We start from the raw sequence: 19573 nt of genomic DNA, 5'->3' as shown, positions 1-19573 counted from the left end.
ATAACTGTTTTGTTTCTATCTCTTCTGGGATGTGTTTTGGTAATTTCTATTTCCTAGGAAGTTGCTATTTTACTCAGGTTTTCAAAATTATTTGTATGAAGCTGAAAAAAGCTTCTGAGAAACGATTGTAATTTCTCATGAGATACACGAGGAAGTCTGGAGCTGGTCTGCAGACTCCTTACCTTGGCAAAATGATTTTCTCTTCAGCTCTCAGGAAGGCGTAGTCATTAAAAGTGCTAAATTTCATAGATGGTGGATATTTAAATGGTTTTGCTCCAAAATTGAACTCACACTGTTGATACGACATGAAACTAGCTGCAGCAAAAAATCCAGATCTACAGAAAAAAATAAGCAAGAGGTCAAGAAAATTCATAAAAACAAGGCAACGCTCACATGTGAAGTGGTTTTCCGAAGTTGGAATCAGTCACATCCTAGCGGAAAGGGGGACAGGATCTCCTGCCCTTATCTTCCTATGTCAAACTTTGAGGTGACTTTAGGTATGATCAGATGGAACCCCAATTACTTGAAATAAAATGGTGTCTCATCACACCTGACTATATAAATGGACAAAGTTTTTTTTCTGGAGAAAGTGCATTCCGGCCCGGCTGTGTGCTCAGTGGTTGAGCATTGACCTATGAAGCAGGAGGTCAAGGTTAGATTCCAAGTTAGGACACATGCTCAGATTATAGGCTTGCTCCCCAGTGGGGGGTATGCAGGAGGCAGTGGGTCACTGATTCCCATCACTGATGTTTCTATCTCTCGCTCCCTCTCCCTTCCTCTCTGAAATCAATAAAAATATATTAAAGAAAATAAATAAAATTAAATTAAAAAAGTGAGCTTTCTCAGAATAACTCTTAACTTTTTTGTAAAAAGTGCATTCTGTGCATGTCCTCAAGGTTTTGAAGGGAAAAGCTACTTACACAGTAGACGAAAAGACTTGCTTCTCAGGAGGCAGCTGGCTGCCGTTTAAAAAGAAGATCATTTGCTTTTCATTCAAGTCTAACAGAAATCCTACCGTATCTCCTGCAGGAGAAAGCAAAGCAGTGTTAGGGTGAGGGTGTATGCACTGGGCTTCTGCTAAGTGTCTCAGGGTTTTATATAGATATTTCAGAGGGGAAGGGAGAGGGGGAGAGAGAGAAACATCAGTGATGAGAGAGAATGATTGATTGGCTGCCTCCTGCACACCCCACACTGGGGATCAAGCCCGCAACCTGGGCATGTGCCCTGACTAGGAACTGAACCATGATCTCCTGGTTCATAGGTCAACGCTCACCATGAGCCACACCAGCTGGACAAGTTTTTGCTTTTTAAATTCTTAAAGGTGAACACATGAAATTATACAACGATGATAAGAAAAATAGGCACTCACTGCTAGTGTAGGGTAATCTGGTAATATAGAGCAAAACATTTACAAAATGAAATTCTTTATCCCCCTTACCAGAAGTTCCACTTTAAGTATTTATCCTGAGAATATCCAGAATGGTTCATATTTTTTTTTATAATAGTAATTTAAAAAGGTTAAAATGTAATTATTCAACCTTGAGGTATTAACATCGTATAATTATGTAACATATTTACATCAAATTTTAAGTGTTTTTAAAAAAAATCTCTGGATGGTGGAATTACAAGGGATTTTAGTTTCATTTTGCTTCCCTCCTCTATTTTCCAAAATTTTATAATAAACACATTATTTAAGTAATCCTTTGTAAAATTATTTAAAAACAAACAAATTACACAGTCTTTGTAGACAGTGCCTCTATCTTATGCTCTGTTACATGAAGTGTCATATTCCTTCTTTAAGAACCTGCAAGCCATTCAAATGAAGGCTTATATTTGACTTTTAAGGTTTTTTTCTTTCCTACACTATCACTTTAATTAACTGACCCCCGACCCTGCACGGCAGGGGTCAATTTCCTGCTCTCTTAGCATGCCTGAAAATTCAGTTTACATTTATAATGCAGACTGGGGCAAGAAACTGAGAGAGAAAGAGAGAGAGAGAGAGAGAGAGAGAGAGAGAGAGGCTTGGAGAAGGAGCTGGGGTATATCCCCTATCTCGTCCAATGCTGGGGATAAAATCTTTGCAGAGGCTCCATCCCCTACCATTTGATGCTATGTCTCCAGAACCAATGTGTGTGTGTGTGTGTGGAGGGGGTGGTGGTGGTGGTGATGGTTGAGGCACAGCATCAGGAGGCCCCCGGGGAGTATCGACCTCCAGTGCAATGGTGCTGTGGCAGGGAAAGCCTCTTTTCATTGTATTTGGCGAGGGGTGAAAAGACTCAATAACCTTAGATCCTTCCATCTAAGTGTTAAACAAACCAACTGTGTGGCTCTGACTTCCTGCTTGAATCTTTAACTAATAAATGTTTTCATGGGTCCAGGGTCTTAGATACTGCAGAGCGGATGGAACAAAAATTGAATGGGGTGAGAAAGATCATACTGTTGCTAAGATACATTCCTGCAAACATCCTAGAGCCATGACTGAGTTTCTGGAAGTCTGTGTCCCCTGCAGCAGCCTGAGGCTGCCGTCTGGAGAAGGGAGGCTGAGCAGACGTGTTCGAGGCCGAAAGTGCTCAAGCTGCCCTTAAAGGCTGCGCCAGAGGTGCCAGCATGTGTCCACTGAACAGTGCCTATTCCTCAGCCATCTGGTCTCTGAAAATATCCTCATTTAAATGTAAAATATCCTCATTACACTTTCAGTATCTTCGCTATCTCCATAGCTGCTTTGATTCAAAACATACACCCAGAGAGGAAACTAGAATTCATATTAATTGTAAGATGATCACTTCCCACTAAATTAAGACTTTTATATTCTGAGATGTTTTTGCTGAAGGAAGGGCTCCACCAGAGGTGAATTTAGCAGGTGAATACCTTTCCCATCCATGGCAGGAGCTTTGAAGGCGAACTAACCCTCTTCATACTGAATATTCTTCCATAAGAACATTTTAAGGCCTAACATAATAGATGCTTCATAATAAGCAACGTCTTGACCTAACTGATAATTTCATGATGGAGAGGAATGAATACCTTCTTTCCAGCACGGGTGCAGGTGAGGCTTACTTCTGGCATTGTACCAAATCAGCTGCCGGCAGCCATCGTAAGCACAGGAGTACTCATCGTCCCCAATGCCGTAGCCTTCCTGGAGGGAGACGGCCCAGGAGATTAGCAAGGCCTGCTATGTTTCGGGAAAGAGTGTTGTTGGGTTTTTTTAAAACATATTTTTATTGATTTCAGAGAGGAAGGGAGAGGGAAAGATAGAAACAAAAGAGAGAGAACCACTGACGGGCTGCCTCCTGCACGCCCCCTACTGGGTATCGACCCCACAACCCCGGCATGTGCAAACCTATCTGAAAAATAAGTGTCTCTACCCACTCAGCTAAAAACTGCCGCCACACCCATGGCAGTCCTCCGGGTACTCACATGATTGAGAAATTTGCTGTCGCGTGTGGCCCAGCCGATCTGCATGACACCGGAAGTGATCACAGTTACTTCGTAGTACCACACCCCAGCATCCACACAAAAGGTGCAACGCACGCTTTCAAAAGAGGAGGCATCACAGCGAGCCTGGCAAAACCAAAGAGCAAGAGAGGCCCCCTCAATGCCTGAAGCCCATCAGACACCAGCAGCTCGGAAGGCTGCGTGTGTTTTCCTTCTGAACGCTCCTGGTGGACCACTGCTTCCTTCTCTGTGCACCTCGGTGACAAAAAGTGCGAAGGCGATTGGAGCACACACCATATCGCAGTTTTATTTCCAGGGATTCTAGCAGGATGGGAAGATCTCCAAGATGGCTGCGGTAAGAGGTAGGGAAGGCTCCTGGCTTCATTTTTAAATACCTACAGAGCTTCGCTCTCACAGTAGAATCTCTTACAAATGCATAAACATTGCCTTAACCTGTACTAAATATGGAGGGAGAGAAGGATGCTGAAGGGTATAAGATGCGGTACCTAAAAATAATTGAAAGCAGAAAACTACATCAAGCATTCGGCAATACAGAAGATCAAAGAGCTGTCTGCAGCCGTTCCCCAAACAGCTCTTCAATCTGGACATGCCTGGTGCCTCTGGCGCCTGCCTCATCATAAGCAGCTTTCTCATCAACCTTCACCACAGGCCAGAGCATTTCCAACACAGAGGGGGGAGAGGAAGCACTAGCCCCAATCCAACTGGCTCTGCAGGGGTTAAAAAAAGGAAGGGCCTCTTTTAGAAACACTAGACTTTGTACCTTTAGCTGGATAACATGGCAGAGAAGAAAGATGGACATATTTAAACCAAACCGTCAATAAATATCACAGTGCTTCCTATACGTACAGTACTATGTGGGATCTAAAGGATAAATGATACCCCAACACTCTCTCTCCTGCCACTTGGACCTCTAACCGCTCTCTGAAATGAATTTCTGTCTCCTCTGCAGGAAATTGCTTTTGTTCAGAACCAGGGCATGAAAATGAGAATAAGATACCCCACCCCGCAATAGTCCACGTGCAGCAGCTTTACCTCCAGGCCATGAGGCGAGATCTTCAGGTACTCGCTGACATCATTGCTATTCAGCATGGCCCTGATGCTACTCAAGTCCACTTTCTCATAGGTCAGCTGCCTACCTTCTTTCAGAACTGCAAAAGAGAAAGTGTCATGTTGCTCAGCCCGACTGTTGTGGGAAGAAACCAGAGTTATGGCTCAGCGCCATTCCTGTTCAGAAGCGGAGGTGCTCATGGGTGGCAGGGCTGGTAGGGGGACGCACAACCTTGGCTTTGGGGTTACACTACCATATGTCGCTGGGGAAGGCAGCACTGCTGGACTTATGCTTTTCTCCCCATAGTCATTACAGGAAGGCCTCAGCGAGACTGCAATGAAGTTCCAGATGCTGCAATAAAGCAAGTCACATGAATCTTCTGACTTCCCAGTGCAATAAAAAGAGGTCTGCCTGTATTTTATATGCAACAAAATCTGAATTGTAGTTTTTCAGAATTATTCTTTAACTGGCAGAACACAGGCTGTGCGCTAAGCCAGTCCCCACAATGTTGCGGTAGCAGCAGGGGTTACATGTCCAATTGCGTTTCAGCACAGTGCTCACTGTGGATGGGAAGTGAGGAGCTACTGGTAAAATTGTTTTATTCTAGCAGCCCTTGGCGGAGAAAAAGAGAAAATTCAGGAGCAACCCTGTTGTGTAGATAAGACATGACTTGAGTTTTGTTTTTTTAAAATATTTGTTAAAAATATATTTTTATTGATTTCAGAGAGGGAAAGGGAGAAAGAGATAGAAACATCAATGATGAGAGAGAATAATTGATTGGTTGCCTCCTGCATGCCCCCTACTGGGGATCAAGTCTGCAACCTGGGCATGTGCCCTGACCAGTGTTTGGAATCGAACCGTGACCTCCTGGTTCATAGGTCATCGCTTAACCACTGAGCCATGCCAGCTGGGCCATGACTTGAGTTTTGAAGAGCCAAGATGGGACAGGGAGAAGAGTAAAGAGAGGAAATGCCTAGTGAGGGAACAGGCCCAGAGGTAGAAGGATGGGGACCTGCTTGTAGGACAGCAGGAGACAGTGTGTTGGAAGAGTTGACCACATGGTGCCATCTGATGAATGGCCTTGATGCAGCAGGAAACAGGGCAGCAGTAGAAGTTTTAGAAGGGGAGAGTGCTGGAACCAGAAGCCTTCCATATCATGCCTGTCTGAAGGGCCCCTAGAATATGTTTCTGCTAGAATACAGCCAACCTACAAGTAGAGGTCCTTATAAGGAAAGGCTCATGCTCACTGTTACAAACTGAAGGCCAGTGACCCTATGTAAGAAATGGGTTTGGGCCCCAACTGGTTTGGTTCAGTGGACAGAGCATGGGCCTGCAGACGGAAAAGTCCAAGGTTCAATTCTGGTCAAGGGCACATGCCTGGGTTGCGGGCGTGATTCCCAGTAGGGGGCGTGCAGGAGGCAGCCGATCCATGATTCTCTCTCATCATTGATGTTTCTATCTTTCTCTCCCTCTCCCTTCCTCTCTGAAATCAATAAAAATGTATGATGAAAATGAAGGAGGAGGACGATGAGGAGGAAGAGGAGAAGAAGAAGAAAGAAGGAGGAGGAGGAGGAGAGGGGGGGGAGGAGGAAGTTTGGGAATGGAAACTTACAGAGATTGTCTAAGCTCCACTGGGCACAGAAACCAACTTGACGTTTCAGATAATCGGGATCATGGGTCCAGGACTCCAACGTGACAAGCCGGTTACTAATGCTGGATTCAGAGATAGTCAACTTATTTTCACCTGTTTGGAAAGATGTAAACCTTGAATGAACCATGAAAGAGTAAGATGAATTGCTGGACAGATGAGTGGTGGGAAGGAGTGAGGAAAGGTAGAGAACTTGGAGACTAGAATAATGACATTGCTCAAGAGCTCTATTTTCTAGAAAGTAGCAACCTCGTCGCTAACTTTTTAGCTACAAAAAGTGGGTAATCATGGTCACGAAGTTTTGATTCTCAGGTGAGAGAACCTCTTGCCTTTGTCCCTGGTACATCTACTGGCCTTGAGGTGTCTACACAGACAAAAACAGGATGTATGCATGTTCCATGGGGTTCCAAGCGTAAACTCATCCAGTAACTGAGAAAAATCAGAGTTTTAACAACCGATACATAGATCATTAGTGCAAGAAGTCACTATACCTACTTGTCTGTGCAAACTTTTCCAGTGCGATAAGTGCAAAAAGCATGACTGTGGGGTGGGACTGTAACTTCTGAAAGACAACAAAAGATAAAAAAACAAAAAACAAAAACATCATTTCCCTGCAGAGGTGGCAAGTTATCAACTTCCTCTTCTTACGCAATATGTGCTAGAGTTTGGTTGGAGCAGTCAGAAAGGTTTTACTCATTCCAGGCCTCCATTATCCCTTTGCTAATACTGTTAGTAATGAAGAACCAAGACAGGGTCTCTTTGAGTCTTATGTTATTGTCTTGAGGTTACGGGGTTCACTTAGAGTTATGGAAATTTCAGAAGTAGCTGGTTAAATGCACTATGTTATTTTACTTAGTAGCATTTATATTAGGGCTTTATTAAATAAAAGAATACTGATTCTTACATTCATTTAAGCAAGCCAAACAGAAACCTAGAATTGTAGCAAAAAATGACTTTTTATTCAGCACCCTAAAAGGAACAATTCATCATTGCTGGGTTCTAAAATAATAATGAAATTAACAGCTAGAGGCTTAGTTGTCAATCTGTTCTCTGAAAGGAATGCCGCATGCTGACGGCAGGCGGGAGAGCAAGCGAGCTCTTTCCGTTACATTTCAGTTCACGTCCCACGAGCTCACCTATAGAGAAAGGTCTATCGGCTTAACATCGCATCTCACAGCCATGCTTTCACACAGCTACTAGGAGCTCTGGGACATCAAACAAGTCCACTCACTTCCCTGGTGCCCAACTGGGTTCTGCAAAGCTCATATAACCACCATCCTCCCCTGTTGCAAGCCTGCTCAGCACCCTGCTTCATACCCCACTGTCTGGCTTTTCAGGCCCTAGGCCCTCCCCTCTGGCTAACTCAGTTTATGTCCTCATGTCTCTGAACACTATCTTCCAAGCAGACAGTTCTCTGGAACACGGTCTTGTCTATCTCTGGGCTCTGCCAGTGATGTGTCGCTAGCCCAGAAACTCACTTTTTTCTCCCTGTGTGCGCAATCAACTCCTATCCTCAGCGTGTGGCCCATGAAGTCCCATCCTCCTCAGGAAGCCTGTAGCCCAGGACTCTCCCGCCAGCACCACCCATAGCTCCCACCTCCTATCACCTCAGAACCCGCAGCATGTGGTCTGAAGGAAGCGATTTTGCCCTTGATCATATCCTGCCACAAATGGAGGCTTACTGTCTTGTCTGAGTAGTTTTGTTCCCTCAACTAACCAGGAAACTTCTCCAGGGCAAAGAACTGGTATACAATTCCGTATCCCCAGACTGGTTCCCTAACATAATGTTGATGTTTTAAGTCCACATCACATACTAGTAGTACTGAAAAAGGTCTTTCAGCTTTTGAAGGCCAGTGCTCCCTGCAAAATTAACTAAAAAGATACAGACTGCAGCCCAGCAGTGTGAGGTCTGACGGCAGAGACGCAGCAAACCACAACCAGCAAACCACAACCTTCCCCGACAATACATCAAATCCCCAACAACAGTTTTAAGAGCCTTAGTCACAGGGGAGGGGCGGAGGACTAGAGATTTAGATACACTGGGAATCTGGCCTGCAGGTTTCCTGGTTTGGAGTGCCATGTAATTTTGTTTCCACGGGGTAGAGGGTGGGAAGGGGGGAGCGGTGTCCCTACTACCATTTGGTAGACTCTAAGGACACACACAATAAGTCAATCATAGCTGCTATCTTGTGACTACATTTAAAACCAGCCCAGCCCAGCTGTTTTCGCTTGTAATAAATTCCTATCCCACCCTCATTTTTTTTTTTTTTTAACATAGGAGGGAATAAACACTCAGGAAACACCTGCAAATAAAATTTATAACATTTATAACTGATTCCATTCTCTGTGCCAATGGCTAAGCTGGCCATTTTAGAAAAATGCACCATTCTAAACAGCTAAGAATAACTAGCTTTGATGTCTCACTTACCAGACACTGTAGCAAATATTCCAGTATTCCTGGGCTAAGTAAACCTATACTTGCAGGACCTAGACGAATACAACAAACACTGGGTATAATTAAATGCTCCATGTTATTTTTTGAACAGTAACTAGTTACAATACAATTGTTTTGGTAGAACTCTTACCAAGCACTCTCCTGCCCATGATCTTATTCAAGTCTCCCACTCGAGGTAGGGGACTGGTACTATCCCCAAATCATAGATGAGCAACTGAGTCCTCCCACGCCCTTCCCCCTCCAAGGGAAGCGACTTACTCCAGGCCACTTGGGGAGCACATGGCAGAGTATGAACCAGCACCCATTTGTTCTGATTTCTAAGCCACTGCTCCTTCCACCACGTGATATAGCCAGCTAGCCCCCTGTACTTGAATGTTAACCTTCCTAAAATGGGTACTATTCATAAAGAAGTTAAATATCTGTTTCTCTTCTCAGGAACTGCTCCAATTTAAAGTTCTTTTTCCTCTCCCCCTACCTTTTATGTCTCTATCACCTAGCTAAGCTTTTAGAATCTTTGTTATACTAAGTTCAGCCTTTTCTCCTATTCTTAATTTTAAAGCAAGCACGTACTACTTGTTTTTTTAAATTTCCCTCTGAAAATCCTCAAAGCTTAATTAGATTGCATTCACCTCCGTGGCCTTTGTGTACTTTTTATCGTTATCCTTGTCCCTCAATTTTGCCGATGGGGGGAGATTCTTCTTTCCGGTACCATTATAACTTATTAGCCCTGCAGTGCAATCTTCCCCTTACTGTCAAACAACTTAAGATCTTCTTGGTGGAGCTTTCCAGAGTTACCTGCTAGTTTCTCGGCCAAGCAGCCCAGGACAGCAGATGTGTTCCTGTGTTTGGCAGGATGACCTGAGTCCTGGCAGGCTACTTCTCCATTTAAATTCAGAATTTCTGTCAATTTCTGGAGTGCATCCTAAAATCAAAAATGAACAAGTGGATTTCATAAATACACTACTTAGGTCCCCCCACCCCCAAGATAATCCTCATAGGCAAAAGCTATAATGAGGTGTTAACTCAGAATAACCACACAGAAATGATATAATGTACCCGATATACCATTATTGATGGGAACTATTATTTGATTAACCTGAAAGTTGTCTCACATAAATTGCTAAATTCTATTCCATTCAAAATGTAACAGTCATACCAAATTTATGCTATATACTCTTGAATCATGAAATCTTTGGGTAGAATAAATCTACCCAAGTGCCATTATAATTTATAACAACAGGGCCTAGTGATGCTGAAGTAAAAAGTTACTTTAAAAATTTTTATCTTTTTACCAAGCAAGAATAAATCTCACCAGAACTTTTGAGACAAATTAGGATAGAAACAAACCTCTTATAAGCCTAAGCAAGTCAATTCATCAGGGACTTGGCCAAAGACTTTTCCCTTTGTCCACACTGTTTTGCAATGTTGGACCTTAAGGTATGAGGTTTAAACAAATGAAAGATGCCAGAACCCAGCATTTTAAAAAAGGGTTCCACAGAGCATATGGACTAAGGCAATGAGAGTTTGAACTTTTGTTCTATGTAAGGGATAATCAAGGTTATATAATCTTTAATGTATGAGTAAGACTCAAAAGTGCTTTCAGTATAACAGTTATTTTCTTAATAGAAAATGTGTAAAATTTTTGTTACGAGGAAATTGTTTAAATATAAGAAAATCAGCTCAGCAACTGATTCCTCTCTTCTAGTTTCCAAAGACTGTATTTTAGATTAAATGCCTCCATTTTTAACATTTTTAAAATTTTAAACTAAAGCTGTATAGTGAGCTACTGATAGGAGAATGTAGCACTTCATTGGTTTATATAATGAAATTAATACTGAATAAAACAGATACCAAGTGCATAAAGAGGAAATGCATTACATCAAATATTCCTTGTGGTCATTCATCCTGTGTTTAAGCACAGATGACAGTTTCATAAAAGATAAGTATTAACTTACTTTAGTGGGCAATGGACATTCATCTAGTAACAATGTTATAACAGCTGGTCCCAATGGATCTTCCAATGGAATAACTCTAATTAAAGACTGGACAACGTCCAACCATCCTTCATCTAAGAGCAAATCAAGAAGATTACATGATGGAGCCACTATTTTAAAAATGTGAAAATATATAACCTATGACCCAAGATGACTTCACATTAAAATAGAAACACTGTTGACCTTCATCCTGTAACGTTTTAGCAGCTAACATCTGGCATGGACATAGTCATCAATTGCTAGTAATCATGGTAGAGTCAAAGAATCCAAATTTACAGGAGTCTGGTGATGTTTTTGGCAGCTTTATCTGGAGAAAATTCAAGCTATGGTCCTGGGGCCTCAAAATATGATTTTAAAAGTTTTTGGCATTTTATTTATGACATAGGAGTTAATCAAGAAGATTAAGTATCTGAAGTAGTTGGCTCTATTTTCAGAATTATACTTAGCAAATTGAGGGAGAAAAATTATTCTTCCCATTCTAGAAGAGTTATGGTCAAAGATCCATCAATGCCAAAAAATTTTTCTGGTAATAATTTCAATGAGATAAAACTATTACTGAGAGGTACAGCTACATATTCAGGATGCAATATACATTTCCTATCCCTTGTTTAAGAAAATTTCCATATACTAAGGGATTTTTTTCTTTGTCATACTGTTAAGTATTTGGGGGATCTTTTATTTATTTATTTATTTAAAAAGTGGTCACATTTCTTTATAATTGTTAATTTCATAATCATTAATTCATTAGGAAGTATTTTTTTTAAAAAACTTTAAAAATACCTGTTTCTGCCATTTCGTGCAATGTAATCATTGAATAGGGAGGTTCCTGATCACTGAAAAACAAACATTCAAGACATCAGACTTGAAGAAATGAGAAATGACAATTCCAAACAAAAGTTTACCCTCTACCCGACTGGCGTGGCTCAGTGGTTGAGTGTTGATCTGTCAATCAGGAGGTCACTGTCCGGTTCCTGGTCAGGGCACATGCCCGAGCCCGAGCTGCTGTCTCAATCGGCGTGCAGGAGGCAGTCAATCGATGATTCTCTCTCATCATTGATGTTTCTCTCTCTCTCTCTTTCTCCCCCCCTTCCTCTTTCTAAAATCATTAAAAACCTTTTATTTAAAAGAATGATTAAAAAAAAAATACAGTGTATCTGCTACAGAAACTCTCTATTAAGAACGGTGCTCTCCTGTCAGATCAGCGTCACCCTTTCCTAAGTAACGAGGAGAACAATAAATACATTTTACAACTGCAGACACCCTTTTAGGTGTATTCTCACTAGGCCCGTCTATCTTTCATGTCGTTTAAAAGCCTTATAAACTTTATGTTATAAAATTCTTCTCCTCCAGTAGTTTCTAAAAAGCAAGCTATGTGACTGTTTAGAGACTGACCGAACCCTGCTTTGCCATTATATCCTCCAACGTGGCCCTTCACATTTGTTCTACACAGTTTTCTACCCTCAGAAAAGTTGTAACTCAGCACAAGAGGTTTAAGGTGCAAGTTACCCGATTACTCAAGTGTATATCACTTGCCTCATGGAAGTGAAGTATGTGCTTTATCAGCAAGTTCTCTTATAATTTGCTGAAGATTGGAAATAAAGCTCCTACCTTGCACCTGGCTGGTGTGGCTCAGTGGTTGAGCGTCAACCTGTGAACTTAGGAGGTCACGGTACAATTCCGGGTCAGGGCCCATGTCCCTGTTGCTGGCTCAATCCCCGGTGTGGGGCCTGCAGGAGGCAGCCGATCAATGATTCCCTCACATCACTGGTGTTTCTCTCTCCCTCTCCCTTCCTCTCTGAAATCAATAAAAGATATATTTTTAGCCGAAGCCGGTTTGGCTCAGTGGATAGAGCGTCGGCCTGCGGACTGAAGGGTCCCAGGTTCGATTCCGGTCAAGGGCATGTACCTGGGTTGCGGGCACATCCCCAGTGGGAGATGTGCAGGAGGCAGCTGGTCGATGTTTCTCTCTCATCGATGTTTCTAACTATCTCTCTCCCTTCCTCTCTGTAGAAAATCAATAAAATATGTTAAAAAAAAAAGATATCTTTTTAAAAAATACATAAAGCTCCTACATTGCCCCCAGACTCTCTGAATCACTTTTTAAAATATATGGCAAAATCTATTCTGTATCGGTTTTTCCAATGGACTTAAATAGCATTGCTTATGGTTTACTTCCTTATTTGGGAGGGACAACTTTTCACTACAGTTTTATGGTATGTTTTAAATTTCACCATGAAGAAATTTTATATAACAGCTTCTAGTCCTTTGCTTGAGTTTGGAAGATGTAAATGGCATAGATTTATTCAATAGGTATTTCCTACAAACATATTAAGATTACATTAAATTAATTCAGAACTACTGCAAAGGCTGGTTTTAATGAACTCAGTCAGGCCTTTCTGAACTATGGAGAATATGTATAAGAAACACTTTCCCCCAGCATGTTCCATAGCAGATAAAAAGATGTGTAGAACAGCCTGGCCCACGTGGTTCAGTGGTTGAGCATTAACCTGTGAACCAGGAGGTCACAGTTCGATTCCTGGTCAGGGCTCGATCCATAGTGTGGGGTGTGCAGGAGGCAGCCAATAGATGATCCTCTCTCATCATTGATGTTTCATCTCTCTCTCTCCCTCTCCATCTCCCTTCCTCTCTAAAAGTCAATAAAAATACATTAAAAAGATGTGCAGAACAAATTTCTTTCTACCAGGGAAAACAAAAAACCCACCTTAAAATAACATGCACAGGTATACTTTGCTTTATGCTATGATTTTTGAGGAACTAAACAAAATCACATTCTAAAAACGTGATTATCAAATATTTAGACAATCAAATTTACTAGCAGAGCTTGAAGGAAAAACAATTCAGATATAACTTATAAAAAGCATTGTTATTATCTCATGACAACCCCTCTAAGAAAGGCATTATTCCCCTTCTAAAGATGAGGACCCTGAGGCTTAGAGAAGTCACTTCCCAGGGTCATGTAGCTAGTGAAGGGGCTGGGTTAGAATTTGAATCTTGGTCCATCACGGTTCATCAAAAATTCAAAAACTTTTGCTCCTAACTACTGAACTTTGTGGTTCAGTTAAAATGCTTTTTCAGTTTGAACAATGCCCTTTGATTTCGCCATTATTCAACCTGAGATGCCGTATTTAAGAGTTGGACAAAGCAGAGGGAAGCAAAACAGGTACAGGTGTGTCCTGCAGTTTCCACTTACAACTTTCCCAAATGGATCTGAGAGGACCAAATAGGGAGATTAAAAAGGGGAGGGAGATGAACACTCCTTGATCTATGCTCTTTTTTTTTTTTTTAAATATATTTCATTGACCTTTCACAGAGAGGAAGGGAGAGAGACAGAGAGTCAGAAACATCGATGGGAGAGAAACATCGACCAGCCGCCTCCTGCACATTCCCCACCGGGGATGTGCCCGCAACCCAGGTACATGCCCTTGACCGGAATCGAACCTGGGACCTTTCAGTCCGCAGGCCGACGCTCTATCCACCGAGCCAAACTGGTTTTGGCTGATCTATGCTCTTAAGATGCCAACACAAGTTGCGTGCAGGTATGCTCTGAATTTCTGGTCAGAGGAGTAGACAGGATAAAAGTGAGTTTTCGTGAAACCATTTCCTATTGTAGCCTGCAATACAAACTCACTTCATATTTACTATATTCCCTATAAAGACCACAGATTTAATTAGTGTTTTTTGCTATAGAAATATTTAGACAGCCCTAGTCAGACTAAGTACTTGGGCTCAGTGGAGAGAGTGTTGGCCCGAGGACTGAAGGGTTCCTGGTTTGATTCTGGTCAAGGGTTCATAATTCAGTTGCAGGCTCCATCCCAGGCCCCGGTCAGGGCATGTGCAGGAGGCAATCAATTGATGTATTTCTCTCACATCGATGTCTCTCTCTCTCTCTCTCTCTCTCTCTCTCTCTCTCTCTCTCTCTGTCTCTCCCCCTCCCTTCCACTGTCTCTAAGAATCAGTGGAAAAATATCCTTGGATGAGGATTGACAAAAAAGAAAAAGAAAAAAAAAAGAAATATTTAGACATTTCCAGTTGGGAGTAAATGTTAGTAAGTAAAAACACCCAACTGTAAAATATACTCTGCCACCAGAGGAAAAATAAAATATTCTCCCTTGCTTTATGAGCTCAAAGCTTGGCGAATACATCCTGTGAAGCGAAGGAGTCCAAGAATTATGGTTCCTGGCAGATCACTTTTCATTATAGAGGGCGACCGTTACTCAGATACTTACTTATCTACAAGAGTCCGTATGACTGCTAGTGTGTCCAGCACTAACCCATCTACATTTTGTTTCTTTCTCCGTGGTTCATGTGGTCCTCGGCCCCTCCTTGGTGGCCGAACAGGATCCCGGGATTGGTGCCTTATGTCAACAGTGGGTACTGCATTGTTCTCGGCCTGTTGCTGCTGGGTGTCAACACTATCTTCCGCTCCACTGTCATCTCGGCAGATGCAGGAGTTCCCCATGGCGGCGGCAGCACCTTCAGTCCCCAGGAAGTGGGCTATGTGTCCCTCAAGAGTCAACAGCAGACCCTGGCCCAGGCTTCTGCTTGCTAAGAACACGGCCCAACCAAAGACAATCATTTAGATAGTTTTCGGTTTTCCAAGTATTGTTTTCATAATCCGGGGTTGAGACACTTGCATCCTATCTGTTTTTAACAACTGATCGCTGAAGAAAGTTGCGGAGTTGATCTCCAACATTCTCAATTACAGGGAATCCTGGTCATCCAGCAGCAGCTCTAAAAGAAAAAGAAAAAAACAAAAGGAAAATGAACCAAAGGTTGTGGCTATTCAATGACTCAAACTTTTCTAGTTTGATTTCATAGACAGTAGGATTGCAATGAAGAATTGTCTTTGGTTATTTTTATAGGTTTCTGACTCAAAGAGGTATCTCTGCACGAGAGAATGAACAATCAATCACTGTTATCATTACATTATAAAATTGATTGCTAAACCATATCCTTGTAAACCATAGGAGTTACCATTGATTTTTTTTACAAAGTATGTGTGGTTCTATATATAGAACTACATTAGAAAAATGTGTACAGTTGTTCAAGAGTTCCTTTCTTGGATAAAAAAATCAATTGCCTCCTTTCTTACTTTACATGTATGAGAAAATTTAATGTTTCAAATAAAATATCTAATTACAGAGGTTTGTTGTTAAAAAGTATGATAAAATTGTGATAGCACCCGTTTGATATCAAGAAGAATGAAAAGATAGGGCGTTCCACTTAAGTTACCCAAATACAGTGGTTTCCCATAGAGGCTCTCTTGAGAATTTACAGAAATCATACAAGTAGTTACAAAGTTTTTCTGTTATCTAAGCCAGATTCTGTTTGGGGAAAGGCAGACGCAACAAGGTTGCATTTTCACAATGATCAGTTTGTTGTAGGACATAGCTGCTGCACAGTTAAGAATAAGGACGCACCGTCTGTTTTTGAAAATACTGACCAAGCACCTCGGGTCAGGCACCATGTGGCCCTGGGAGAACAAGGCACGGTCCCTGTCCTCCAAAAATTCGTGGCTGGCCATTCTCACCCCACACAGTCTGTTTATCACTGAAAACCTAATGATAGAACTAGCTCTTCATTAAACTGAAAAACCTGGTTAGGTCTAGAAAGAAAGATTTAGAAGCAGGAGACTGACATGGGGCTGGTAGCAAAAAGTAAAAAGTCATGCCGAGACCTGGACCCATTAAGATTCAAATGGACACTAAACATTTGCTTTATTTACAATTAAGTCCTCTGATATTGAGCAATGGCTCAGGAATAAACATAAATTAAATGTATAATTCGGTGGGATTAGAAACAAGAGAAAAATTACTTCCATTATTTGAACAGATTTTGCAACAAATTATTTGAAACATTTGTCCAGTTTAATTATTGCTCATAAGTGGGAGTGGGCTTGAAGAAAGAGACAGATAAGATGGCGATAGAAAGTATGTGTGCACTAGGTGTACCGGTTAATAATGCTGATTTTTGCCGAAACCGATTTGGCTCAGTGGATAGAGCGTCAGCCTGCGGACTGAGAGGTCCCGGGTTCGATTCCCGTCAAGGGCATGTACCTGGGTTGCGGGCACATCCCCGGTGGGGGATGTGCAAGAGGCAGCTGATCGATGTTTCTCTCTCATCGATGTTTCTAACTCTCTCTATCTCTCTCCCTTCCTCTCTGTGAAAAATCAATAAAATATAAATAATGCTGATTTTTTTCAATAGATGGAATTACACATATGTTGATATATATGCGATTTGATATGTATGCTATTTTGTTGTCTTGCTCCTTCAGATGACCACTTGTTTCGATTGCTGGCACACGCGCTTTCTGAGCAGCACTTCAAAACGTACGAAGAAGTGGAAAACTGGGTCTCTGAATGGTCTGCCTCAAAACAAGAAAAGTTCTATTGGGATGGTATCCGCAAATTACCTGGAAGATGGGGGAAATGTGTAGCTAGCGATAGACATTACTTTGAATAAAGCACTTTTGATGATTATCAAGTTTTCTTTGACTACAAAATCCAAATTATTACGGTTAATAATGCGGATTAACCATTAATTGTTAAAAATTCGGATTAATCATTAACCCGTTAATAGTGCGGATTAACAATCAACCGGTTAAAAATTCGGATTTTGTAATCCAAAGAAAATGTCAACTCTTGTAAAGCTATTCGGAATAAGTTAAAAAAAGTATTGGGAGTGCTTGTGAGGAAAGCAGTGAGTTAAAAAGTTGTTGGATCACAAATTTTTAAATTTTATTCTATCCAAAACTTTTTCGCTAAGGCTTATATGAACTGAATGTAGAATAATTAATCTATGCAGCTCTCCATTTAGTATAGTCTCAAAGTAAGTGGAAGATATCCAATACATACAAACAGGCATTTTTCAAAATATGACTAAATTAGGAGGTGAGAAGACAAAAACTGTGGGTTTTGTTTTTTTTTCTATTTCCAAATTGAACTCAAGTGTAGCTTGGGTCAATTTCTTCTAAGTCACTTTCCTTATTTAACCCAGAAAATGATGTCAACTACCAAATTTGTCAGAGAAGAAAAATGAGTAAAAAAAAAAAAAAAAGTTTTCAAATATTTCAAAACCAAAGACTTTCTTTTTTAAGAACGAGCCGTAAAGACCCGGTGTAAAGAAGAGATGAAATAGGTGGGAGAAGCTGTGAGGCATTTCAAAGGTAAGGCTATAAAACATAAAGGAAAAAATATGAGCTATTATCTTTTGAAACGTTCTGAAATGAGCATATATCGAGTGCTTTTGAAGTTACAGCCAAAGGCAGGGCACATAAATAAGCAGAGTGCATGAGCTTTCCGATTTATGCAGCACTAAAAACCTATAGCTCTTCCTCCAGAAAAGGCTGTCACTCCTGATACTTTTCTCAGAGAACAAACTGTGAATAAATACTTCAGGCAAAAGCCTGGGCCGTGAACTTAAACAATTACTCTGTAGAGGCTTTATCTCATTCCAAAAGCATCATGTGGACCATTGTTTTAAGACAGTAACACTCAGGCTCCAGAGCTGGTACAGGATGCCAGAGGCCACCACAGCACATGGGAGGGGCTTTGCAGTCAGAAAGACTGGGCACAGGGCCCGGCCTGCAATGTTGACAGCTAAGCATTCTAATTACCCTCACTATAGACACACTTTACAACAGGGAGAGAGTAATACTTCTTACACCTCACAGTGCTACTGGGAGGATTAAATCAAACAGTGCTTATAAAACAAATGGCACAGTGCCTATACCTAAAGGATCCCCAAATGCAAGATGTTCTTAGAAAATGAGACCTAGCTAATCAGGGGTAAAATAATCTGGGAGGTGGGACTCTGGAGTAAGACTTGACTTAAGAGCACTGAGATAGCCCTAACTGGTTTGGCTCAGTGGATAGAGCGTCGGCCTGCAAACTGAAGGGTCCCAGGTTTGATTCCAGTCAAGGGCATGTACCTTGGCTGCGGGCACATCCCCAGTACGGGGTGTGCAGGAGGCAGCTGATCGATGCTTCTCTCATCGATGTTTCTAACTCTCTATCCCTCTCCCTTCCTCTCTCTAAATAATCAATAAAATATATTTTTTTAAAAAGAGCACTAAGATAACAAAATAGTTTATCTTTTCTAGAACTCATCTACCTTGTACTGAAATAACCTTTACTTAGCTATACTTCTAGACTACACCTGGGAAGAGATTGTAGTTTAATCATCCCAAAGGTGATGAGCATTCAAAGCCCTTAGGTACTTCTTTTCAAACTCCTGGTTCCACTCCAAATAGCCAGAGTCAGAATTTCTAGGATGTGGTCCAAGCAAGTGCTTTCTTAAAAGCTCCCCTGGTGATGCCCGGCCAGTGTAGCTCACCTGTTGAACATGGAACCAAGAGGCCGCCAGTTCGATTCCCAGTCAGAGCACATGCCCAGATTGTGTGCTCGATCCCCTGTGTGGGGCGTGCAGGAGGCAGCCGATAGATGATGTTCCTATCTCTCTTTCCCTCTCCCTTCCTTTCTCTCTAAAAAATCAATAAAAACATATATATATTTTTTTTTTAAAAAGAAGCTCCCCAGGTGATTCTGTTGGGACCAGGTCTGGAAATCACTGCATATAGAACCTAACAAAGAATTGGCACAGGAGGCAGGACCTACTACTGACTGGATGAAGGGACAAACTGAAACACGAATGGGTGATTCTTCTGGGTTCAAAAAAGTTAACCTTCTTTCCAGGAAAATGAATTGACTATATTTGGAGTGGCCAGCCAGAATACCCACTAGGACACAGTTACCTCCATTAGTCATCATGTACAATGCACAGCAACACATGAGTAAAACAGCTCCCCATATGTCTCACCAGATGTACCCTATGGAGCATCGTAATGAACCTAGACCTAGATGGTACCTTGCTCCTGGGCAAGGTCATCCAAGGGCTGACAGACTGAATGAAGGAGAAAATGAATAAGACTAGAGATTATGTAAACCTGT

General features: G+C 41.6%; 2 protein-coding genes across 2 annotated transcripts in view; both read right to left on the bottom strand.

Moving 5' to 3' along the window:
* Positions 1 to 19573, bottom strand: part of NLRC5 (NLR family CARD domain containing 5) — a 940085-nt gene that overhangs the window by 779814 nt on the left and 140698 nt on the right. The gene's annotated exons all lie outside the window — the stretch shown is intronic.
* Positions 1 to 19573, bottom strand: part of RSPRY1 (ring finger and SPRY domain containing 1) — a 30933-nt gene that overhangs the window by 3773 nt on the left and 7587 nt on the right. Inside the window, exons 2-13 of the mRNA XM_081107586.1 lie at positions 14849 to 15353; positions 11382 to 11434; positions 10563 to 10675; positions 9403 to 9529; positions 8581 to 8639; positions 6648 to 6714; positions 6117 to 6248; positions 4489 to 4604; positions 3418 to 3561; positions 3025 to 3136; positions 921 to 1023; positions 183 to 335 (exon numbers count right to left, since the gene is read on the bottom strand). Of these exons, the coding sequence (XP_080963712.1) occupies positions 183 to 335; positions 921 to 1023; positions 3025 to 3136; positions 3418 to 3561; positions 4489 to 4604; positions 6117 to 6248; positions 6648 to 6714; positions 8581 to 8639; positions 9403 to 9529; positions 10563 to 10675; positions 11382 to 11434; positions 14849 to 15198 (1529 nt within the window). The 5' untranslated portion in view covers positions 15199 to 15353. The remainder of the gene's footprint in view (positions 1 to 182; positions 336 to 920; positions 1024 to 3024; positions 3137 to 3417; positions 3562 to 4488; positions 4605 to 6116; positions 6249 to 6647; positions 6715 to 8580; positions 8640 to 9402; positions 9530 to 10562; positions 10676 to 11381; positions 11435 to 14848; positions 15354 to 19573) is intronic.

Source organism: Myotis nattereri (genome assembly GCF_964212035.1).
Source record: "Myotis nattereri genome assembly, chromosome: 15".
NCBI lineage: Eukaryota > Metazoa > Chordata > Mammalia > Chiroptera > Vespertilionidae > Myotis > Myotis nattereri.
The sequence above is the reverse complement of the archived record's forward strand: the minus strand, read 5'-3'. Positions and strand labels throughout refer to the sequence as shown.